Source organism: Schistocerca piceifrons, chromosome 2 (genome assembly GCF_021461385.2).
Source record: "Schistocerca piceifrons isolate TAMUIC-IGC-003096 chromosome 2, iqSchPice1.1, whole genome shotgun sequence".
NCBI classification, from domain to species: Eukaryota; Metazoa; Arthropoda; class Insecta; order Orthoptera; family Acrididae; genus Schistocerca; species Schistocerca piceifrons.
This window is the reverse complement of record NC_060139.1, coordinates 1060212275-1060238834: the sequence shown is the minus strand read 5'-3', so window position 1 is coordinate 1060238834 and position 26560 is coordinate 1060212275. Positions and strand designations below refer to the sequence as shown.

General features: G+C 38.7%; 1 protein-coding gene across 1 annotated transcript in view; it reads left to right on the top strand.

The window, feature by feature from the left end:
- Nucleotides 1-24144, top strand: part of LOC124777488 (E3 ubiquitin-protein ligase UBR5) — a 344177-nt gene extending 320033 nt beyond the window's left edge. Inside the window, exons 43-46 of the mRNA XM_047252926.1 lie at nucleotides 1284-1490; nucleotides 1630-1777; nucleotides 6219-6449; nucleotides 22633-24144. Coding sequence (XP_047108882.1) covers nucleotides 1284-1490; nucleotides 1630-1777; nucleotides 6219-6449; nucleotides 22633-22860 — 814 coding nt within the window. The 3' untranslated portion in view covers nucleotides 22861-24144. The remainder of the gene's footprint in view (nucleotides 1-1283; nucleotides 1491-1629; nucleotides 1778-6218; nucleotides 6450-22632) is intronic.
- Nucleotides 24145-26560: the final 2416 nt, after the last annotated feature.

The window sequence follows — 26560 nt, the reverse complement described above, 5'->3', positions numbered from 1 at the left end:
AACCGGGGAATCACTTTTTGCTTCACTTCAGTACATACAAGTTAGTTGATAAACAATGTGTGGTTTAACAAGTTGCTCTGCCTTTTATATTGTAGCCTCCATCCTCTCTCCACTGAGGCTACAGCTTTCTCAAGTCAAGCACCATTATGAAGTCCTCTCTCCCTGATATCCTTTTCACTCCACTTCCTGTCACCTTCTGTCACTCTCCTCTGTAGAAACCACCTCAAGCACTCGCTCACTACAAGCTACTGCTTGTAAATCCTACAACATCAAAGACAGAGAAATTCCTAAAAACCGTTTGTGTTGTTTATTAATTTGTGTCCACCGCACAGTGTTTTATACAGGTGAATGGCCTTTTCTTCCTCTTTAACCTTCCCCAGTCTTTCCGTGGGAAGCCGTAAGTAGTTCCGAAAGCTAGAATTCTATATGTACTTTTATGTGAGTCTGTAGGTAGTACTGACATTTCTCTTTGTGATAAGTACTGGCCAGTAATTCTGTCTCATAATTTTATAGAAGATAGACCTTTACACTCAACAAGTGCAATCGAATTAGCAAAGAGGGTGGGGAGCTGATGTAGATTACCTACTCTGTCACACGATTGGCACTGGCCGTATGGTAACAATCAAGTGCTACACAGGTAAGATTAGACCATGGCCAACTAATAGGTATCCGATGCCTCAGAATCTCCTATCTTCATGGATGTGCAGGCACTTGGCTTTTCAGGTGACAAATCAATTCAGTTTGCCAATTCAGTATTTGATTATGGCAATTTATGAGGAGCCAAACTGTGCAGAAACATTTCCACATCAGGGGCTACATACAGGTACCACTGACCCACACGTATTCCTCTGCTGACAAAATGACATTTTGACTGGCACAGGGACACAGCTGTTGGACACTGTGCACTTGTTACAGTGTATGGATTTGTCAAAAATGACAAAAGGCAATGCTCCCCACAGTCAGTGAGATTGTGGAGTTTTCTGTTATTGTATAGTCCATGCCATAATCATTGGGGCAAAAGAGGCTGCTACATGCTACCTGGCAGGTGTGTCTTATTCAGTTGATTATTGATTCATAAGTGTGGTGGTGGTGGAAGAGGAGGTATGGTGTTTCCCTCCCCCCTCTTTGTGGTAGCTTATTGTGTACTGTAATAGATTATTGTTAACACTGTTTCAGAAACCATTAAGAATGCATTGAGTAGCACGTGTCCAAATGTTTAATGCGTCAAACTCAACTCTATAATGACCGGTCTTTCATTTGTCTCTTGAATTTATAAATTTCAGGCTTCTCGGACTCTGCCTGCTACAAAATGAGCTGTGTCCAATATTCCTGAATCGACATGTCATGAAATTTATACTGGGAAGGCCAATTCGATTTCATGACCTGGCTTTCTTCGATCCTGTTATTTATGAAAGCCTCCGGCAGTTAGTAGTAGATGCAGAGACTAAAGACAGCAATAGTTTGTTCTCAGCTCTGGATCTCACTTTCAGGTAAATTCATATTACTGTCTATGTTCTGTGAGTTGTATGTACTAATGTTACTTATTTATTTTATATTTTAGTTAGGCCTAGTGTGGAAATGAACTATTGTGCACAGTTGTTATGTGTATCCTTCTCTGTCACTTTACAGCATTGACCTGAGCCCTGAAGAGGGTGGAGGGTCTTTGGAGTTAATACCAGGTGGCAGAGATGTGGAAGTAACTGCTCAAAATGTGTATGACTATGTGCGTAAATATGCTGAATGTCGGATGATAAAAGTTCAGGAGAAAGCACTTGAGGTAAGAGTTTTTTTTCCTCCAGATCGTCCACAGACTTCCTGGCGAGAAATAGGTTAACATAGCAAAGCACTTTTTCTCACAGATAAATTTGTGACTAGGTTTGTAGTACAGTTCAGCTGCTTTACCTTACTCTTAAATTTTCTCGGTTGTTAAAAGTTTTGCTGCAAAGTGTTATAAAAATCACATAAACATGGCTGAGAACTTTGTTAGCTTTCAGATGAATCCTTCTTCAGAGCTTGAGTACATATTCAGTAGCTCTGAAAAAGGATTCATCCAAAAGCTACCAGAGTCAACAGTCTCGTTTGTGTGCCTTTCAGTGATTCAGGGTGCTAAACTCCTACCTTATGTTCCTCAGACCATTTCCTGGTCTCATTGTGGTTAACTTCTGTAAGGGATATTCAGAAGGGTTTGGTTTAAACAGCTAAATATTAATTACCACTGTTAGTTATTAATGTCTTCCCTAATATGAAGTTCTACTGGGTCTTTTCTATTTGATTGATCCACAGGAGTCCAGTAGCTTTACCTTTGTTGGGTAGTTTGAAGAGGTTGCAGGACACTGTATTAATCGTATTGACTATTAATTTAAAATCCTCACTTTCACACACGTTTGATACTTTCTGAACAAATTGGTAGTTTCAACTTTTTCACACAAATATCCAGAATTATAGCTTGTTTAAATTTCTTTTAGCAACTTTTTCAATCTGGTTTTCTAGTTCGTAGATACATTGGACCATTATTTCCATATTATTAACTGTTGCATTTAAAGCTTCTATAGACACTTTTCAAAGGTGACAACATTATTGTGTATTCGCAGAAAGTCTTTCATGGATGATCCAACTGCTTCTTTTCCCACATCGAAATGAAGAGGCTTCACAGTCATCATTACCAGAAGCCAGATCTGGCAGACCTAGCCCACTTCATCTCTTTGGAAGAATTCAGCATTTTGGAATCAGTGGGAATGGAGTAGTGGACTCCTTAACCCCCTCCATCCCTTTCAGCCTTAGATCACAAAAATAGCTTCTTTATTAGACAATCTGTTTTAAAATCAGAGGAAAAGAGGAATGGTGCGCAGATCATCTGGTGATGACTTGGTAATAAGACAGAACTGATAACACTTGGGTAACATGACTGTGAAATATGTGTAAAAAAAAAAAAATTACAAGATTGTCCACTGTTTCCACAAGGCAGTATGCGTAGCCTATGTATGTTGACTATACAGGGTTGTCCATTGATAGTGACCGGGCCAAATATCTCAAAAAATAAGCATCAAACTAAAAAACTACAAAGAACGAATCTCGTCTACCTTGAAGGGGGAAACCAGATGGCGCTTTGGTTGGCCTGCTAGATGGCACTGCCATAGGTCAAACGGATATCAACTGCGTTTTTTAAAGTAGGAACCCCCATTTTTTATTACATATTTGTGTAGTACGTAAAGAAATATGAATGTTTTAGTTGGACCACGTTTTTCGCTTTGTGATAGATGGCGCTGTAATAGTCACAGGCGTACAAGTACGTGGTATCGCGTAACATTCCGCCAGTGCGAACGGTATTTGCTTCGTGATACATTACCTGTGTTAAAATGGACCGTTTACCAACTGCAGAAAAGGTCGATATCGTGTTGCTGTATGGCTGTTGTGACTAAAATTCCCAACGGGCGTGTGCTATATATGCTGCTCAGTATCCTGGACGACATCATCCAAGGGTCCAGACTGTTTGCCGGATAGTTATGTTATTTAAGGAAACAGGAAGTGTTCAGCCACATGTGAAACGTAAACCACGACCTGCAACAAATGATGATGCCCAAGTAGGTGTTTTACCTGCTGTCGCAGATAATCCGCACGTCAGTAGCAGACAAATTGCGCGAGAATCGGGAATCTCAAAAACGTCAGTGTTGAGAATGCTAAATCAACATCGATTTCACCCGTACCATATTTCTATGTGCCAGGAATTGCATGCCAACAACTTTGAACATTTTCTGCCACTGGGCACAGGAGAAATTACGGGATGGTGACAGATTTTTTGCACACGTTCTATTTAGCGACGAAGTGTCATTCACCAACAATGGTAATGTAAACCGGCATAATATGCACTATTGGGCAACAGAAAATCCACGATGACTGTGACAAGTGGAACATCAGCGACCTTGGCTGGTTAATGTATGTTGCAGCATAATGGGAGGAAGGATAATTGGCCCCCATTTTGTCGATGGTAGTCTAAATGGTGCAATGTATGCTGATTTCCTACATAATGTTCTACTGATGTTACTAAAAGATGTTTCGCTGCATGACAGAATGACAATGCACTTCCAACATGATGGATGTCCGGCACGTAGCTCGCGTGCAGTTGAAGCGGTATTGAATAGTATATTTCATGACAGGTGGATTGGTCGTCGAAGCACCATACCATGGCCCGCACGTTCACCGTATATGACATCCCCGGATTTCTTTCTGTGGGGAAAGTTGAAGGATACTTGCTGTCGTGATCCACCAACAACGCCTGACAACATGCGGCAGCACATTGTCAATTCATGTGCGAACATTACAGAAGGCGAACTACTCGCTGTTGAGAGGAATGTCTTTACACATATTGCCAAATTCATTGAGGTTGACAGACATCATTTTGAGCATTTATTGCATTAATGTGATATTTACAGGTAATCACGCTGTAACAGCATGCATTCTCAGAAATGATAAGTTCACAGGTACATGTATCACATTGGAACAACCGAAATAAAATGTTCAAACATACCTATGTTCTGTATTTTAATTTTAAAAAACCTACCTGTTACCAACTGTTCGTCTAAAATTGTGAGCCATATGTTTGTGACTATTACAGCACTATCTATCACAAAGCGAAAAAAGTGGTCCAACTAAAACATTCATGTTTCTTTACGTACTACACGAATATGTAATTAAAAATGGGGGTTCCTATTTTAAAAAGACTCAGTTGATTTCCGTTTGATCTATGGCAGCGCCATCTAGCGGGCCAACAATAGCGCCATCTGGTTTACCTCTTCAAGCTAGACAAGTTTTGTTCTTTGTAGTTTTTTCGTTGGACTCTTATTTCGTGAGATATTTGGCCTGGCCACTATCAATGGACCAACCTGTGTAGTGCAGTGTGTCAAGAATTGAACTTGAAAGGATGCCAGGTCCTTCCCAGCCATTATCAAACGTAATGCCTTCTGCAAAATGGTTTTCCTGTAATGTATCTTCAGAACATGGATAATTGCCACATACAAGCTCAGCAGTGTGCATGTGCAGTTTAGGTGGCAATAATTAACTTTGTAATGTGAAACTCTACCAAGAGGAGAATATCCCTGTTACCAGGCTCACACTTTTCCAGTAAGACTATGCAAATGTTTTTCAGAAAGTTATGATGTTATCCATACACTGTAGTTAGTGGACAATATTTTCACATTTTTAAAACGACAGGGTTTCTTTGATTTGCCAGTTACAAGACACTTGATCTTTTCAGACCTATCAGCATTGGTACGTCACATTGAGGCAAACATGTGGTATTTAGAAAGATTCTGAAGGAAAGCCTTGTTCCATCAGTAATTCGTATGTCCTTCAATTAATATTGTGTTCAGATTCATTTTATCTGCCACTTTGCTATTCACTAAAATTTACTACATTTACCTTATAGTGTTCACCACATTGTAATCTTCTTAAGTGTGTCGACTCACCCATTAGATGCAGGAAGTCCTGAATACTGAGCTTATTTGCCACTTCAAGTGCTTTTTCGCATAACGTACTGCTCTCTGGGATACTGGAAATGTCTGCTGTCGACACCAGTTCCTTCCAGTTTTCTCCAGTCCTGCTTATGTCAGAAAACAAGCAGTTTCCTTTAGCGTAATAACATTCAGTGCTCTCTGTGAGTGAACTGTCAAACTAGGACCCTTGCCACTTGTCGGATACAGAGATCTGCCTGTCTGCTAACAATAGGTGGTGTCGGGCTACCTTTCAATTTTTCTGACTTAACATCACTTGGAAGCTAACCCATCATACATGTCTATCGTCAGTACTGCAATGTCGCCCCAAAAAGGATAATAATGGCCGAAATCTGTCAACTTGCAATCCCCCCCACCTAGAAAAAAATAAAGTGGTATAGAAGTTAAAATTGGCAGTGGCAAGATATAGAGCATCAGCTACAGCAATTTTTCTCCGATGCTACTTCTACTAATTCAGAATTAGGAAGCCCAGGCCCCAAGAAAGTTGACAACATATGTTTGTAAACAATATTAGAGGGCCGGAACCACTCTAGTGTGATTTTGTGTTAATTGTACTTTTCTTGCTATTTATTAGTGGTGTTTCACATGTTGTAAATGGCAGCTGAACATTAGAAAATTGCATTATTGTGAGTAATAGATATTTTTTAATGGTAGCTGTAGTTTGGTATTCAAATCAGTTTATTAATATTGAAATATTTTTGTGAATTGCAGAGCATCCGTACAGGGGTATTTGATGTTCTCCCAGCAGGATCACTTGATGGATTAACAGCTGAAGATTTACGTTTGCTGCTTAATGGAGTTGGAGATATAAATGTAGCTGTCCTTATATCATACACAAGTTTCAACGATGAATCTGGAGAATCCAGTGAGAGACTTGTGAAATTTAAGCGTTGGTTGTGGTCGATAGTGGAAAAAATGACTCACATTGAAAGGCAAGACCTGGTAAGAATTTTAAAACTATTACTGGAAATTCGTATGTGTGGTAATAAATCTAGTTTTCATCTATGTGGCCAACTGGTCTTTGGTAGATCTACAGTCTAGCATATTGAAAATAATTAGTTTTAAAATATTAATTCAGATTAATAATGGGCTAAAAATGGACTGGGTAGGGTTTTATGAGCACCTTGTGTTATAGCCAGAACTTCGGTTTTTGTCGGGTGTGCATCATATTTGACCACGTTATTACAAATATGTATAGAGACTGACCCCAAAATGGAATTATAGGCAATTATTGATGATAGGCAATGAAAATCTCATAACTGCATTTTGTTAAATTTTGGGGGTGAAGAAAAACGGTTTCTCAAAAGATAATGAAAAGTGAAAAAGAAAGTTGGTACATGTGTAGCTTTTAGCAGAAGCCTAGTTATTGACAGATAGAGAAATTCATGCACTTTCAAACCTCTTTGATTATGGAGTTACTGGAATTAAGAGTTTTCAGAGACAGATGGAGGTACGAAGTTTTCGTTGCCTACCATCAATTTAAGCTTAAAAATCTGTGTACAGCCTTTTACCTCCCATTGCCAGTCTATGTTCACCCAGTCTACAGCATGTGAATACCCGAATTATGCAATACTATAGTTGAATCCGTGAATGATGGTGGACCATGGAATGGAGAGGCACAGACATGAATTGCATGATTGCCAGTTACAGATGATGGAGCATTACACACTTGGAAATTCAGACACTGAACAGTTCCTAAGCTTGTGTTTCAGGAGCAGTGGGCAATGGAGAAAGTTAATCCCCCACCATCACATGACTACCATGGTGAGACATCCGGATAGAAAGGAAAGAGATATGCAATGTTGCCTGGTACAGCAAGTTGCGATTTGTGCTTCATCCGGTGTATCTACATACGTGGGAATAAAAACGCTTGTGTCCGATGGCAAAATTAAATTTTACAGATAATAACTTTCATAAAACACCAAAAAACGTTGCTGCCATGTGTAGCACCTAATTACAGCCAACATAGACACAGTCTACCAGAAATTTCATGTTGTACAATATTCTGAAGGAAATAATTTTAATACCGCAAGAATATTGCATGTAATATTGGAAAATTTTTCATATTTTGTGACTGTGATAAACGTTTTATGTAGACCAGGTGCATTTTCCGTTATTTTAAAGCACCTTGATCAAAACAAAGTTGACATGTCAGTGCAGTGTACTAAAAAAACGAACCTCTTTGTGTGTGTGCGTGCGTGCGTGCGTGCGTGCGTGTGTGGGTGTGTGTGTGTGTGTGTGTGTGTGTGTGTGTGTGTGTGTGTGTGTGTTATACAGAAACAGCAGTTGTTAAAATATAGGTTAGTCGAGGCAAACGCTGAATATGATCTTAAAGCTATGACAGGTAATCAGATGGCTTGGTGATGTAGAAGTCAAAGTACTGTCCAGTGAAGATGCTTCAAAATAAAGCACATTTGGTACAAATAAGACTTTTATTGCAGTCGTAAAAGACAAAATATACCACAGTATCACTGATAAAACTGTGGCTGCGGAAGAGAAACTGTAGGGAAAAAGGCAACACGAATATTGTATGTGTGCTTCACCTTTCATTGTTTACAATCGCTGCGACTGCCTTCATCTGCATCGTGCGCAGTCGGTGTCATTGTTTGACTCGTCTGGTCTAGAGTGATACTGACGGGATCAAGCAGATTGTCAGTTAAAATGCAAAGTCACATTCGTGCTGAAGGAGCTATGCTGTCCAGTGATTTGTGCAAAAGTCTTTCTGTGGCGGCAGTTTTAAATGTCGTGTTTTGTTGTGGGGCATTCTTTTTCACTTGTGCTTGTACGAGTTCTATCTGATTGTGCTGGCAATGATATGATGGAAGATGCTAAACTGTATGTTCATGTTCCTGTGTATTACAAGCGATTTCATAGACTTTTACACAAGTCCTGTGAAGCCCTACAAGTTGCAACAATTCACTCAAGAGTTTCATTGAAATTGTGCAGTATATTTTTACTTGCAAGCTACGGCATGGGAGCTTTGTTAACAACTGAGTGATAACTTGCGTTGTCCATAACAATCATCAATTTTGCAGGGAAGTAAGGGAGAAACTATTTTTTAAACCATAATGTAAATGTCTCAGAGTTCATTTCAGAATGATAATCCCCAGAATTGACCTTTTTGCACAAAACACTAACTTGTTTTCTGGTATGAATCTGGAAGCAGAGCTAGCATGAAACACAATTCTTTGTTCCCCTGTACCAACTGGTACTTTAAAGCCACTCGAACCATCACTGTTTCTAACACGCTTTTTTACTCCGGTTTATCCAGGTTTCGTCCAAGTAAGTGTTTGCCATATTTTTCTAATTTCAAGGATATGTCTTAAGAATTGTGCCTTGAAGCAGCAATATCAAAACTTTCCATTAAAAGTTTTTTTCTGTCATTTGTGTTTGCATATTTGAACCCAGTGTCTTTCAGTATTCTTCGCATTGAGGTAACACTGCTTTTAAAATAGTTTCACGCATTTTCAGTGAAATTTTTTTGACAATACCAGATTCACCTACCTTATACATAATGACCATATCTTTTCTTATAACATTTTGACAAAGATGTCTGAATTGTCTAAATTAGTGACAGGCTTATCATGCCTGTGATGTCCCCGTGGCAATCTGAAAACTGGTCTTCCACGGTTTGGGCAGATAAATTATCTTCTCTGTCAATCCGCTGAACAGTTCTAAAGTTGATGCCACTCACTTCTACAGTGCATTCCTGAGATATGGTAATGTCTCTGATAGGTCCACCATTTTCTGCTTCCACTTGAAGAAAGCATGTATCCTGGGAATTGTGTGTCTCACTTGTTTATGGAGAACTAGTCACTGACCACCACCATCAGCCATGACAGATATCAACGAACTGAATATAAATTCACCAAATAACTGCCACAACTACATGTAATACTGGCACTGGCCAAGACATTCACAGCAGAGCACTAGGAAAACTGCTGAACATTCATTGACTGTAGGAGGATGTCATCCCAGGTGCGCAGAACGAACCGAAACGCAACTGCCATCACTCATGGCTCCAACTATAGTTGGAGTTGCATTTGACCTACCAACCATAGTCTGGGACGCCTACAGATTCACTGATAGGGGGTACAGTCAGTCAGTCGTGCAAAGTGCTTTTGAACACATTTTCAGAAAACTGACTTGAGCAGCTAGTTAAGCAACCCTCACACAATGGAAATAACTTAGACCTAAATCAGTCAAGAAGACTAGGAGACTGTTTCTGTTAAAAAGTGCAGATAAGCAGTTGTTAGCATCTCACTTAGACAGTGAATTGACAACACTTAGTTTATGTAATATAGACACAGAGTAATTATGCCCAAAGTTTAAACAGATTTGAAATCATAGTAGGAAGAACTTTGTGCTGAGTAAGTGGATTAAGGATTGTAAAGACCCACTGTGGCTTAACAATAAAATGCTGAGTAAGCAAAGGGTGTTGCACTCACAGTTCAAAAGAGAACACACAAATAATTACAGGCAAATGTTAGTAGAAATTCATGCTTCTGACAAAATAATTATCCATGATGCATGCAACTACTAATATCTTACCTTAGCAAAAGATCTGACTGAAAACACGAGAAAATTCTGGTCCATGTAAAATCGCTAATCGGGTCTAAGGCTTTCATCAAGTCGCTCATTGAACAGTCAGGTGTGGCAGTTGAAGACAACAAAACGAAAGCCAAACTTTTAAATTTTGCTGTCTCACACAGAAAATTATACAAATATACTATAATTTGACAACTGAACAGACCCCAGTACGGATGACATAGTAAAGAAATGACTGAAAGAGGTGAAAACAAATAAGTCCCCAGGTCCAGATGGAATCCTAGTTTTGTTTTACAAAGAGTACTCTGCGGCATTGGTCCCTTACTTAACTTGCCCTTAACATGAATCTCTCGACCAGCGCAAAGTCCCAGGTGACTGGAAAAAAGTGCAGGTCTCCTGTATAAGTAGGGCAAAAGAAGGGACCTGCAAAATTACAGACCAATCTCCCTAACATCGAGTTTGTGCAGAATCCCTGAACATATGCTCAGTTCAAATATAATAAATTTTCTTGAGACCAAAAAGCTTATGGCCACAAATAAGCATGATTTTGGAAAGCATTGCTCATGCAAAATTTGGCTTCCACTTATCTCACATGATATACAGCAGAAAGGTAACAAGCAGTCACAATATTTTTCGAGTTCCAGAAAGCATTTGACTTTGTGCCCCACTGCATACTGTTAAAAAAGTTATAAGCATGTAGAACTGGTTCCCACATATGTGAGTGGCTTGAAGACTTCAAGTATTATAAGTGATTGTCGAGCATAGATAATGTGTCGTCAGGAGTGCCCCAGGGAAGTATGATTGGACCATTATTATTTTCTACATACGTAAATGATTTACGCAGCAGAATGTACAGCAATCTGCGGTTGTTTGCAGATAATGTTGTTGTGTATGGGAAGGTATTGAAGTTGAGTGACTGTAGGAAGATACAGGGTGACTTAGACAAAATTTCTAGTTGGTTTGATGAATGGCAGCTAGCTCTGAATGTAGAAAATAGTAAATTAATGCAAGTGAGTAGGAGAAACAAACTCGTAATATTCGTATACAGCATTAATAGTGTTTTGCTTGACACAGTCATGTCCAGACATCTTGGTTTAGCATTGCAAAGCGATATGAGATGGAATGAGCATGTGAGGATTATGGTAAGGAAGGCAAATTGTTAACTTCTGTTTATTGGGAGAGTTTTGGAAAAATATGATTCATCTGTAAAGGAGACTGCATATTGCGTCCTATTCTTGAGTACTGCTCAAGTGTTTGAGATCCATGCCAGATCGGTTTGAAGGAAGACATCGAAGGAATTCAGAGGCAGGCTGCTAGACTTGAACAACATGCGAACATGGAGATGCTTTGGGAACTCAAATGGGAATCCATGGAGGGAAGACAACATTCTTTTTCAGGAACACTTTTGAGAAAATTTAGAGAACCAGCATTTGAAGCTAACTGCAGAATGATTCTACTACTGCCAACATAAATTACAAATAAGGACCACAAAGATAAGATATGAGAAATTATGGTTCATGTGGAGGCATATAGACAGTCATTTCTCCTTGCTCTATTTTTGTGTGGGACAGGAAAGAAAATGACTAGTAGAGTAGGTACACAGGGCAATGCCAAGCCTCATATGGTGGCTTGTGGAGTACAATGGCTTATGGAGTTTGTACGTAGATGTATATGGAGACTGCACAGAGACCTGAAATAATCTCTCCTTTTTTTTAGCCTGTAATATGACAATATGAGACATTTCATGGCAGATAAAAATATATAATTTTAGGAATCTCTTTTTTTATTATAGTATCAAGTGATTTTTAGGTACAGTAAATATAAAAACTACTTATATTATTGTAGCATGAGTATTATTAAGTGGAATTAAAATCATCACCTTCATCTACAATTATGGAAAATGTAGATTGCTATCCACAGAGAAGATGGTACGGTGAGTTGCAGACAGGCACAACAAAAAGACTGTTGTACACCAAGCTTCCAGCCAAAGCCTTTTTAACAAAAGAAAGGAAGACACGCGCACATTAACACAATCAAGAACACCACACACACACACACACACACACACACACACACACACAAAACTTCTGTCTCCAGCTTCTCTAGCCAAACTACAACATCTGCAACAAAAGCAGCAATTAGGAGTTGGACAGCAAAGGGAGAGGTATAGCAGTGCACAGGTGGGGGGAGAGGAGAACACTGTCTGGTGGAGTGTGCAGGAACTAGAAGGTATCAGGAAAAAGTTGCCAGGGGCAGCATCGGGAGGCTGTGGGAGAGGGTGGGGGCGACAGGAAGCGGGGAGGGGAAAAGACTGGTGATTGCATTGCACAAGGCCAAGCACAATGTGGGTGAGGGGGTGTGTTCTGGGAGGAAGTTATTGGATAGAGGGGTGGAAACTGTGAGGCAGAGGGTGTTGAGACAGGAAGTTATAGCTGGAGACCGGTAATTTTGAGGGCGGAGAAATGGTTTTAATGGTAGCTTCCATCTGCACAGTTCAGAATAGCTATTGGTGGACAGTAGGATTCAGATATCCTGAGTAATGAAGCAGTCCCTTTATATCCTTGAACCCTACCTATCACTGTTGATGCCACTCCCTATATACACTGTTGATGCCACTCCCTATATACCACAGTTCGGTGGACAGCTGGTTGGTAGTCATACCAATATAAAAAGCAGAGCTGGTATGAGACATGCCCACTACAGTGGCTGGAGATAGTGGTCATGATTGTGTGAAGTGTGCCTACTTGTGTGAATGTATGTGTTTTCCTTTCTTTTCTGGAGATGGCTTTGGCCAAAAGCTTCGTATATAACAATCTTTTCTTTGTGCCTGTCCACAACTCAATGTTTCAACTTTACGCTGCGTAGCACTCTATCCTTTTCTTAATTGTTGATGTTCCATAGCTTGATTTCATATTCTTCAGCTATTCGGCATACTGTAGGCCATGGGGAACAATTGATTTGTTCATTCATTCATTTGTTCATTCATTCGTTTCTTTCTTCCGTCCTTCTCCTCCCCCCCCCCCCCCCCCCACCTTCCCCGCCATACCATCCCCAATAAATTCTTCAGTATTTTCACTGAAATTCTTTCCCTTCCCTTTTGACCAGGTGTTCTTAACTGTTGTACAGTCTTTTTCCCAGAACCCCATGAAGTTATTAATCTTTGTTTGAAAAACTTGTTTATTTGCAGTTACTACCAAGTAAAATTTATTCATGGTTACATCTTCATTTTGATATAATCTGTATACATTATTATTATTATAAATATATAATTTTATTTCCACATACCATGTTTTGGTTGCTTGTAACTTGATGATTGAAAATTTTCTGTTTTGATCTGCCATCACACATTTTTTGTCAAGTGCACATAGATGTTGTATCTTTTCGTGCGAACCATTTGCCTCTCTGATTTTGCTCTTCATCCTTGAACCTTCCTTTCCTTTTCTGGTTTTAAGTATATGTGAATGTTACGTGGCTTTGTTGGTTGGGAAACCTCAAAGCGTACACTCAGCCACCTAACTGGAAAGGGTTTTCTTCCTCCACATGTAATTTAGAGTCTGAATGTTATGTGTTGTGTGTAAGTGACTTTGTGGATGTGTGTTCAGCATCATGTCATGATTGTGTTGTCTGATGGTGAAAGAAAAGAAAGCTGGTGCCAATGCAATGTGCTCCTCTCAGATAACATCACAGGGATCTACAAGCTTAAAAGCCCCCATCCAGTAGACAGATCATAATCAGTACAGTCACATGCTGTCACTCCATGAGAAACTGTGGGGAGGTTTCGAATTTAATACATGACAGTGGTGCAGAATGTGGTGATCAGGAACTTTGTCCCCATCTCTCCTTCTGTTGCCGACCAAATAATGGTGATGAAGATTGCTTCCAGTGCCAAGATTAGAACAATTTATATCAGTCAAGTGCCACCATATTGGCAACCTTGGCTAAGGAGGCGGGTTTTTGGTCATAAAATCTTCCTAAAGTTATTTCTTTCTGGTGTAGTTCCACATTTTTCTCTTTCTTTTTCAGTGTCAGATTTTCTGAACTGTAAAATACTTCTTTCTTCGCTACTGTGATGTAATTCTTAAACTTCTTTACAAGAAACTGTGTACTTTTTCTGTACATGCTAAATCAGCCTTTTTAGTGTTAGCCTTTTTTACTTTTTATCAAGTCAGAATGGTTGTGTCCATTCTCAAGGATTTTAACTTTATCTGGTCCCTTTGATCTTTTCATACTTCACTTTCTGGTTGTTTATTTTGTTCCTATTCTAGGTATTCTTGTCATCTCATATGATATACAGACTTTTGTTCTTTCTTCAGTCAGTTTTTTAAAATAATTTTCATATCACTTTTTTTTCCTAATAATGCAGAATCATTTGTGACTGCTGTGTTCTCTACCTGTAGGCCACGTATTCTTGAGCCTCTATTCCCATATTTATTGCATTCTACCACATTCTCATCCTTCTTTATAGGATGTGGTTAAACATTCTTGATGATTCTGAAATTTCCATATGAAACTTTGTAGATAGTCTTATAATGGATCTTGTCTTTTACCAGACATTAAAAAATCAAACAGTGCTGTTTCTTTGCTGCCCAACTTCCAATTTCCTGGTTTTTATTTAAAACAATAGGAAACTCTAGTTGTTTTTTATTTCTTTGATAATGATTTTTGTTCCTGTAAGCTTTGCCCCTCTTGAACTGTGTTAGGTGGTGCCACTTACGTAGACTAATCCCCAGGCAATCACAAGTATACTCTGAGCAACTAGCACCATCATACTGCTTCTTGTGAAGATTTAGCTCACCTACACAAATGTATACTTTGAGAGGGGTACATCTTAAATCAGTTTTATATATTTGTGCCTTAAAGCAGTCAACTAGCCTTGTACTATTATGCAATTCACTGTAGCCTGCAGTGCCACCAATTACAATTACTTTTTTCGTAGCATTGTGAGACACACCTTAGACATTCATTTGCTACAAACTATGATCTCTGTGCTACTATGATCCCAACATACAGTACAGTTACTGTTATTAAAATAAAGTATGTTTTAAATGTCCCACAACCATAGTGTATTGTAAAAACGGAAGATTGAGTTATCACCAAAATAGAAATTTTTGTTCTATTTACACCAAACTAATTTCAGTTCTAGCATCTAATTGTTTTATTTACAATGTTACAAATTACAGTGTGTGGCATCTGACAGACTATCATTCCACATCATTAGTTACAGTAAAACCAAAAGGCACAATTACTGGAGAGATGTGAAAAAATAAGGATATGATGACTAATCTCCAGCTGTTCAGCTGGGCATCAGATTGCCAAGGTGGCGTCTTGTCTGAAAAATCAAAAAAATTCTGGGGACATCATGTATCATGCTATGAGACCAGGACACTGCTGTGTTCGATTACTTTATTATTATTATTATAGTAGGCCTATTTTGGCATGATTGCCATTTTATGTTATACCATGTGGTTTTGATATCCGTATGACATCGATATCTCAGTTGCTGACACTACCATACAAGTTTGCTCCTTTGATGTTGGTGGAGTTATAGCAGGTATTAAACTTAAGCTGGAGCAGTTATTTCTGAACTTGTCAAATTATGAAAGTTCATGTAATAATGATGTTCACTTGGCAGCTGTACTGCCACGGTAATTGAATTTACTGGAAAAGTCAGGTAATTCCGAGAGACTAGAAAGTTTAACTGTTCGAAGACAGGAAGATATGTTCTGACTCATTAAAATGATGAGATTCTGTTTAGGAATTAATTTGTTATGGAGTTGTTTTAAAAAAATGGGAAGAAAAGCATTGAATTGTTCTAATGTTTGTTGCTCGATTACAGCTAGCTACGACCTTGGAAATCTTTGCGAAAAGAAAAAACAGTCTGTTTCAAAAGGCTTAATTGCTAACAGTGCATTTCACATGGCTGGTGTCATCTCCAGATATCTACAACTGATAACAAAAACGCTTTTGTTACATGAACGTACATGAAACTATCTGGCACCAACAGGCACCGAGATTGATCTAATGTTCAGAAGGTATAAAAAATATTGCACGTGCCTTAAAACTGCAAAAGATGCATTAGTCATATAATGGGAAGCCTCAGCAACATAAGGTTAAAACAAAATACACAGTCATAAAGTTTGAACCATAAGAAAGGAGTAATATTGTTTTAAAACTGTAAAAAGCTTTATTGAGCTCAGTTCTACTCTTGTAATTGAACTTAGGTAATGTAGACATTTAGTTTATCCAGTAACTGTTAAAATTTTATGATGAGTGAGAAGTGGGTTACAGTGTGAGATTTGTCAAAGTCTTTTCATTGGGGAAGAATGCGGTGGGGAAGCCAGTGGGCATTCTAGCGAGACCCTCTCCTGGAAATGCAGAATTTGTCGCAGAAATAAGTTGATAGAAGAGCAGGCGCATAAGATATGTGGCCCTTCAGGTCCATTTACAAGACGCAGATCCAGTTACAAGATGCAAAGGAGGAACGAGATAGGTTGAGGAGGATGAGTGGTGCTGCAGAATCCGAACTGGCAGTTGGTAAGAAGGCAGCTAGGAGGAGGAGATATTCAGGCAGTCGTACTTTGCGTATAACCAGTAGATGTGACAAACTGTCAGAGGTTAGTGGATAGTAGCATCTTGCAGCTGTAGGTGTAGGGAACATGCAGCAGTTCTCAGCAGTTAGGGAACCTAAGTCAGTTGCAAACTGTAACAGAAAGAAGGTGGTTCTGCTGCTAGGTAGTTCGCATGGCAGAGGTATGGACCAGCAGTTGCAGGAAGTGTTAGGGAGTGAGTACCAGCACTGTGAAGCCTAGTATGGGGTTGGCTGAGGTTGACTGTTAACATAGAGGCGTTATGTAGGAATTTTATGAAAGAGGTAGGGATTGTAGGTGGAGCATAGATTAGTCTTGATAGGGATGGGGAGTATGATGTAGGTGGTGACATGGTGAAGATAGCCACTCAAACGGGGGGCACTAATGCGCACTTTGTGCAGCTGTTTCAGTGTCATGATCGGCCTCATCTTAATGCATCTGTTAGAGGTGTTACATGGGGCTGGAGAAGGTACTGATGGCGGAGGGCACGGCTCACTTTGCAGTGGTGCCAGTTGAGTCTGCCAGTAGATCGGATTTCACTAGGCATGGCCTGCATCTCGATAGGTATGGGAAGGGGAGGCTGACAAAGCTTATAGATGACAGTGCAGTGGGCAGTGGTGGGATCACCCCTGTAGTAGTTGATGTTAGAGCTGCACTTTTTTTAAAAATTGAAGTCAGCTAATACGTATCCCTGCTTAAAGAAAGTCCCTCTAACAAAGAAATAACCTTCAGAGGAGGTCAGGTATTAAAGTAGAGAAGGAATTAGCATATTTCATCAAAATATAAGAGGTATTAGTGATAAAGTTAGTGAACTGCTTGTAGATGTTGACTCTGATATTATTGGTATATCGGAGCATCAGTTAAATATTTTAACAATTCAGAGGCTTCCTTTACCAGGAGAGAAATCAGCTGGCTGTTTTTCAAGAAGTTTTTTGCGGTGTGGGGGAGTGGCTACGTAAAAAAAAACAACAGCATTCCATTTGAGTCCGTAAATGTTCACAACACTGAACTGAACAGGGGCAGTGGAATTTGGTGAAACTAAACGTCTAATTGTTGCTGTTTATAGGTCCCCTAACTCTGACTTCAGAGCATTTCTGCTCAAGCTAGACAGGGTTCTGGTTCACTTTATTAGTTTTTATTATAGTACCAAAAATTAGTTATACTTAATGACTTCAGTATTAATTTTGTATGTGATTGTGCAACAAAACGGATGCTGGAAAATCTGCTAAATTCATATGTTCTGATGCAGACACCGTTGTTGTTGTTGGTTTTTTTTCCCAACCAGGGTGCAGGGGAACTGTAGCACTGCTATAGGCAATATTTTTATTCATTTTTTCATTAGTAGAGGGGCATTCTGTTAGTAAAAGGGTGAATGGCCTCTGTACAAAAGCTAATCCAACAGCAATAGTGTGTTTTTTAGACCTCTTTAAGGAGCAAGAGCTGCAGGATATTTATAGTGCCGATAACACAGATGACAAACATAATGCTTTCCTTAACACATTTCTCATGCTCTTTGAAAGTTGCTTTCCCTTCAAATGTTCTAAACAGGGTAGTAGCAATAAAAGGCAACCTGAATGGCTGAATAGTGGGATAAGAATATCATGTAGAAACAAAGTGGGAATTATATCAGAAATGTTGGAAGTAGCCACAGTCAAGCTACAGTAGCCCATTACAAACGGTATTGTAAGGTGCTTAAAAATGTTATTAGGAAGGCAAACAGTATGTAGCAGTGCGCAGATAGAGTAGCTAATTCACAGGATAAAATTAAAACCATACGGTCAGTTGTGAAGGAAGTGTGTGGTCAGCAGCACAAAGTCAAACGATATAAAGTCATTTTGTAGTAAAAATATTACTGTTATTGATAAGTCAGACATATGCATAGTATTTAACAATCAGTTTCTGAGCATTGCTGGTGAGTTAAATAAAAACTTAGTTTCTACAGGGAATCGTGTAACACTCCTGGAAAATGCCTCTCCAAGATTGATGTCTGAAATACTACTCTGTGATACTGACAAGCAGGAGATTGAGTTAATAATTAAATCACTGAAGACTAAGGACTCTCATGGATATGATTGAGTGCCTAGTAGAATATTAAAGTACTGTTCTGCACATGTTAGCCCTGTACTGAGACATATTTGTAATTTTTCCTTTAAGAATGGTCAATTTCCTGAACGATTAAAGTACTCTGTAGTAAAGCCACTTTATGAAAGGGGAGAAAGGGATAATGTAGACCATTTTAGACCCATTTCTATGCCATCAATGTTTGCTAAAGTTATTGAAGAGGCTGTGTATGTAAGGGTAATTGATCATTTTATTTCACATAATTTGCTATCAAAAGGACAGTTTGGTTTTGGAAGTGATTTAACAACTGAAAATGCTATATTCTCTTTCCTGTGTGAGGCACTGGATGGATTAAACAAAAGGTTTCAAACGCTAGACATCTTTTTTTATTTAACTAAGGCGTTTGATGGTGTTGATCACAAAATATTGCTCCAGACGTTGGACCATTATGGAATAGGGGGAGTAGCTCGCAATCGGTTCACCTCTTTAATTTAACAGTGGACAGCAAAAGGTCATTATTCACAGTGTTGAGAACGGCTATGATGTGAGGTCTTCAGTGGGGCATGGTCAAATGGGGGTTGTCACCTCAAGTTCAGTATCAGTTTGTACAGTTTCTAACAATTTAACGAAATCCGATGTTTTAATTTCACAAAATGAGCATTGATTAGTGAAACTAAACAGTTAAAATTTCTAGATGTTCAGATACGTAGTAAACTGTTTTGGAAAGCCCATATTCAAGGTCTTGTTCAGAGACTTAATCCTGCCATTTTTACCATTTGAATGGTACCCAAAGTTAGTTAGCTCGACACGAAAAGTAGTCTACTTTGCTTATTTTCAGTCACTTATGATGTACGGTATTATATCTTTGGGTAACTCTTCCCATTCTAAAAGGATATTTTTGGCTCAGAAATGCGCGGTTCACAGTAAGAGGTTTTAATTGTTCATTTACACGTCAGGTTCCATAGGATCAAATTGAGGAGCAAATCTCCAAGGTCATGGAGCATGTCAGTACATGAAATTACAACATAAAACTAATAACAGATAAAAGAAAATGTTTATGAGTCCGAAAAGAGTCAGTCCATAAGTTTAAGTAAACACAATCAACAATACAATAAGAATCAGTTTAATTTTTGAAGGAACTCCTCGACAGAGTAGAAAGAGTGACCCATGAGGAAACTCTTCAGTTTCGATTTGAAAACGCGTGGATTACTGCTAAGATATTTGAATTCGAGTGGTAGCTTATTAAAAATGGATGGAGCAGTAAGTTCGCAAACATCTTGTCTGAGTATTCAGACATTGGCCTCTCAACATATATATTCTTACTGTCATTTCTTGCTAACAATATCAGCTTATTCCCAAGAATTAGCAGCTTTCACTCAGTTAATACTAGGCAGAAATCCAGTCTGCATTTGTATCGCATTTCCTTTACTCTTGTGCAGAAATGTGCGCAATATACTACTGCATCCCTTTTCAGTAAGCTACCACAAGAATTCAAAAATCTTAGCAGTAATCCACGGGCTTTGAAATTGAAACTGAAGAGTTTCCTCGTGGGTCACTCCTTGTATTCTGTCGAGGAGTTGCTTGAAAAATTAAGCTGATTCCTGTGTTATATTGTTGATTGCGTTCACATAAACTTATGGCTTGCCTTTGTTTGGGTTCATAAACACTTTTTTTAATCTGTTATTACTTTCATGTTGTAATTTCATGTACTAAAACATTCCATGACCTTGGAGATTTGCTCATAAGGAACTAGACATGTAAAATGACGTGTAAAATAAAATAAAATCAGTATGAAATCTGCATGAGCTAACGAATAATACCAAAAGAAATGTAAACACTCGTCAAACTATAGTGGAAAGGGGTGCAGAGATCGGAATGTGATCACAAACATATAAGAACAGGAAATGCCTTGTACCCACATAAACACCAGTGTGTGTGGATCGCTAGGTGAGCTAAGAGGAGGTCTAAGAAAGTGATGTGTGGTGGCTGTCTATGCAGAAGTGCGTAGACATACAAATAAATCATAAAGAATACGCAGGTTGAAGTTACGTAACCCATGTTAATGATAAAGGTAAAATTGAAACTGTATAATTCTTTAGAAAGAAAGGTGAATATACAAAAGTAGGGTATATGAATATATGATAAGAATTTTATAAAGTAAGCAAAATTGAATGCTCTGAGCTTAGAGCAAATGGCAGCGCTATAAAATTTTTGAATTACAATGTAAAAATTTTAGAGCCAAAAGGAGAGGATGGTGGGGGGGGGGGGGGAGATAAGAGAGGAAGGAGGTGGCCGGGGGGGGGGGGGGAGGAATAAGAGAGGAAGGAGGTGGCCGGGGGGGGGGGGGATGAGAAACAGAAGAAAGAACATAACTGGAAATAAGAAATTTTGGGGGGGGGGGGGGGGGTCGAATAATGAGCCTGTAGAGGAAGGTAAATAAAATAAAAATTAGAATGTATGCAGAGCCACAGTAATTAGAGAAATAAATGCAGCTAGGAATTTTGAATAACTGCCCATTTCTTGTCTATACATTAATTATTTCACTACCACCACCACCACCAGCCCCATCCCCATATTGCTTATTTCTTTTCCATTTCATATTTGTTTTATGTGATGTAGTTGTGAATTCAACATTCATGGAACAGGAACAGTGTCATGTATCAACAGAAATGTTTTTGTATAGATTTCAAATGTTCAGGATGTGGTTCTGTTTACTAATGTCAATCCACAATAGTGTTTTGCCAACTTTCACATATTTTTATGCTTCAATAATGATCATGACTCATCATTGCTGTCAAAAGCTGTTTATGTTACATTCTGCTTAAAATAATATGGCACAGTGTGGTGACAAACAACAGTCACAAAGGAATTTACAAGGTGGCCGAGCCTTATAACTAATGAGTTTTTGATAAAACTGGAAAGCTTAGCTGAGCTCGGAATAATCACTAATACGTGGCACAGAACCTGAAAAAGTTTCATTTGCACCCATGGAAACTAGTAAAGTAAAACTTGCCCTCACACACAGCAAAAACTGATCCAGAGATATTCAGAATTTCAGCCTGGAAATCTAGGAGAAATCTTTTGATGACACAGTCCTGCCCCCTGTGTTATATTAGTGTCCCGTTTTGCCAAGCTGAATTGGAACACCATTGATTTCATCAATTCAATCAGTTGATATATGACTGAAGGGGCTGTCAAAGGTGCTTGTTATTTTCGTTCGCTGTTTTTAAGGTGCTTCCTCAGATCCACATAATAAAACAATCGATACTTCTTTAATGTGTAAGTTATGATGTATGTCGTGTGCTATGTCATGCAAAAGTTTCTTTTTTACTGTTTTATAGGGAACTGTATTTGAAACCAGTTCAGCATAAATAACAAAATAAATTTAATTTTTACAAAAAATGCAAGATGTTTTTTTTACAATTGTTTCTATAACAACATTGCTTTCTGACGAAAATGTGTCATTTAATTTCCGTTTGATTATTCATGTATTTGTTACAAATGTTGAAAGTTTCATGTTTCATGTTCTTCCTCTGCCCCCCCACCCCCCCCCCCCCCCCCTCTCTCTCTCTCTCTCTCTCTCTCTCTCTCTCCCTCTCTCCCCACCCCCCCCCCTCTCTCCCTCCCTCTCTCTCTCTCTCTCTCTCTCTCTCTCTCTCTTCTCTCTCCCTCCCTCCCTCCCTCCCTCCCTCCCGCCCCCTCCTTCTCTCTCTCTCTCTCTCTCTCTCTCTCTCTCTCTCTCCCCCTCTCCCCCCTCCCCTCTCTCTCTCTCCACACACATTGAGTTTACATGTGTTTTGTGGTTACTTTTATAATAAATTTGTCTACATAGTTTTTTTTTTTTTTTTTTTTTTTTTTTTTTTTTTTTTTTCAGTAACAGTACTAATGTTTATTTCATTCTTTATTCTTTTGCCATACCATTTGTACAGGTTTATTTCTGGACGGGATCTCCAGCATTACCAGCTAGTGAAGACGGATTTCAGCCTATGCCAAGTGTAACTATTCGTCCAGCTGATGATTCTCACTTGCCTACAGCCAACACATGTATATCTCGGTTGTATATTCCATTATATAGCAGTCGTGCCGTTCTGCGACACAAACTACTACTCGCTATTAAAACAAAAACTTTGGGTTTGTGTGAATGTAAGAAGAGATAATTACTTGATTTTGTATGACATGAACACAAACTTTAAAAATATCTGTAAACAAGTTAGCAACTTATAATTACAGTAGTTGTTGCAAGTGAAATGCCATGAGGTGATATGACAAACATGTTAGTGAATGTATTTTTTGGAGAAGAAAGGACATCTCATTAGTATGAATCAACTACTTATTTGGAGGAAAGTATAGGTTGATATCCTCTTTGGGAGCAAAATTGGCTCCTTCAAATCATTGCTGCAGTCAGTATTTTGTGAGAGAAGAGTGTGTGTGTGTGTGTGTGTGTGTGTGTGTGTGTGTGTGTGTGTGTGTCACAGGAGAAGAATAATTTAGTCTTGTAATTATAATTGAAATGCAGTATACAGTTTGAGATACTACATACAGAACTAGCATACATTGATTTTATTGAAAGCATTATTTATGAATTTTGTTTTGTCTATGAAATTATATGTGTGCTTCGTGATAGTGACCAAACTAGAATCTTTTAACTACCTAATATTAAGGTATTTGACATTAGTATTTCAATTTGCAAATATTTACATACATTACTGCTAAGCTATGATTATTCTGCAGATGGAATTCCAGATAATTTTGTAATTCGTCCGTTCTTTCTTCTGAGAAGGAAATTGCAAAATTATTTATTTGACAAGCAGTAATAGTTATGTTAAATGTTAATATCATTTTCAGCATTAATTTAAGTTGCTTTAAAATTATTTTATTGTTTTGTTTCGCTCTGACAAAATTTATATATTCTCAATGCCCATCTGAAAACAGTGGTATGAAATTGTGTATGACCCAAGTGGCAGATATTTCAGCAGGTTTTGAATGTCACTTGTCACCCATAGAGAATACATTTTCAACACGTATTGCATCTGAATGTATAATCAGTTTTGCACAATGAAGGGCAGTAAGTTATAACCATACATGTAAATGGCTAAGCTTAAATGCATTAATTAGCATGTATAGGGCATATATTATTTCTCAGTGACATTTTCGTACAGTTAATATATTGAAATAACAAATCTGCTTCTTGTTAGAACATTCTAAAAATACCAAGGACATTAATTTTTCTACTGCAACAACCATAATTTTTGTTGAAATAGATTTTTTACTATCTGTATCATTATTTGTGAGCAAAATTGAAGATGTAGAGATCGTTCAGTTGATTATGATTTTCTCATTTTGTCATGATGTTCACCAAAAATGCATAAATACTGAATGTTTTCTTCATACCAAGTGTAATTCTTTCAGATTCAGATACCAATAAAGTTTGTGGAAATGTAGCTTTCATTGTCACTTCCATTTGTGTATTCTTTCCTGATTGTGTTGATTACTGTGTTGTAAATGTAATCAGTTCCGATGTATCATAGCATCTGTGACATATTTTAATTTGTTGCTGTTGGGTGACTAATAGGAGGAGGAAAACAGCTTACAGATAGTGAGACAGGTGCCTCTCTGTGGAAGATTTACTGGAAAACTGTTTTCTGTGACAGTGGAATGCTGTGCCAGAATAGTAGATCCGGAAAAAATCAAAGTGATAGGGTTTGTAACTGATAGGTAGCAAGCAGATACCTTCATAAAACAGCTAGAGATGTTTTAACGAAGTTACACACTGTGGAGAACTGGTATGTGTGGCATTGAATGCTGTGCTGCAATAGTCGATCTGAGAAAGCACAAGTTAGTAGTGATGACAGTTTAAAGGCTGCCAGCAGGAATATCTTCACCTTCATATAATAGCTGGTGACAGTATTATTGAAGTTATGCAGATTTAACTGGGAACAATAATTCTAAAATTGAATGTTTTGCTACATTAGTAAATTTGCAAACACACAAGCTAGTATGTCTGACATTTTACATGCTGCTATCTGGAATGTATTGAAATTCAAGAAACAAGAGGCAGTTTTCATGAGCTGGAGGATCATTTCTTGTGTTGAATGCTGTGTTGCAATAATCCATGACCTTGCAGTGTAGGGTGCCAGAATTGGTATGTTAAAATCGATAAAGCGGGTACATGTCATTTAACAAAGTTATGGAGACTTAACTGCAGAATCATGGTTTGCATCGTGGAACAACCCGAAAACAACAAGGTAAAGAACTATCAGTTTATAGGCTGCAAGTGGGAACTTATGAAGTTTCATAAAGCTGCTTGAGAGATTTTTAATAAAGTTATGCATGGTTAACAGGAGAACCATTGTGTGTTGTTAAATGGTGTACCACAGTATTGCAGCCAGAAATACACTTAAGTGACAAAGAAACTGGTATAGGCATGTGTATTCAAATACAGATATGTGAAAATCAGGCAGAATACCGCACTGCGGTCGGCAACGCCTATATAAGACGACAAGTCACTGGCCCAGTTGTTAGACCGGTTACTGCTGCTACAATGGCAGGTTATCAAAACTTAAATGAGATTGAATGTGGTGTTATAGTCGGCGAACGAGTGATGGGACGCAGCATCTCCAAGGTAGTGATGAAGTGGGGATTTTTCTGTACGACCACTTCACAAGTGTACCTTGAATATCCGGAATCCGGTAAAACTTCGAATCTCCAACATCGCTGCAGCTGGAAAAAAGATTCTGCAAGAAAAGGACTGATGGTGACTGAAAAGAATCGTTCAGCTTGTCAGAAGTGCAATCCTTCTGCAAACTGATACAGATTTCAATGCTGGGCCATCAACAAGTGTCAGCGTGCAAACCATTCGGCGAAACATCATTGATATGGGCTTTTGTAGCTGAAGGCCCACTCTTGTACACTTGATGACTGCTCAGCACACAGCATTACACCTCACCTAGGGCCATAAACACTGACATTGAATTGTTGATAACTGGAAACATGTTGCTTGGTCAGACTAGTCTCGTTTCAAAGTGTACCAAGCAGATGGACGTGTACGGGTATGGAGACAACCTCATGAATCTGTGAAACCTGCGTGTCAGGTGGGGACTGTTAAAGCTCAAGCTGGTGGAGACACTGTAATAGTGTGGGGCGTGTGCAGCTGGAGTGATATGGGACCCTTGATATATCTAGATACGACTCTGACAGATGACACATACATAAGCATCCTGTCTGATCACCTGCATTCATTCATGTGTATTGCGCATTCTGATGGACTTTGGCAATTCCAGCAGGACAGTGCGACACCTCACATGTCCAGAATTGCTACAGAGTGGCTCCAGGAACAATTTTTTGAGTTCAAATACTTCCTCTGGCCATCAAACTCACCAGACACGAACATTATTGAGCATATCTGGAATGCCTAGCAACGTGTTGTTCATAAGAGATCACCACATCCTCATGCATTTACAGATTTATGGACAGCCCTGCAAGATTCATGGTTTCAGTTCCCTGCAGCACTACTTTAGTCAAGTCCATGCCACGTTGTGTTGCGGCACTTGTGTGCTCTACACGATATTATTAGGCAGGTGCACCAGCTTCTTTGGCTCTTCAGTGTACAAGCCAGTAGATCAGACGTTTTGTAGTCCCCCCCATTTAGCACACAAAATTGAGTTATTAACATTGTACTAAATTTACTGCAACTCAATAAATAAGGAATGTTAAATATAAATATCTCCAGACACATGATCATGTTGTGTATTTTTTCCCCCAACAATAACAAATGTAATATAAACGTGAACAACTGTCTGAAGACTAACCTGTCAATTCAAAACTGGTAACAGTGCTATTTGTTTAAATAAACAGCAT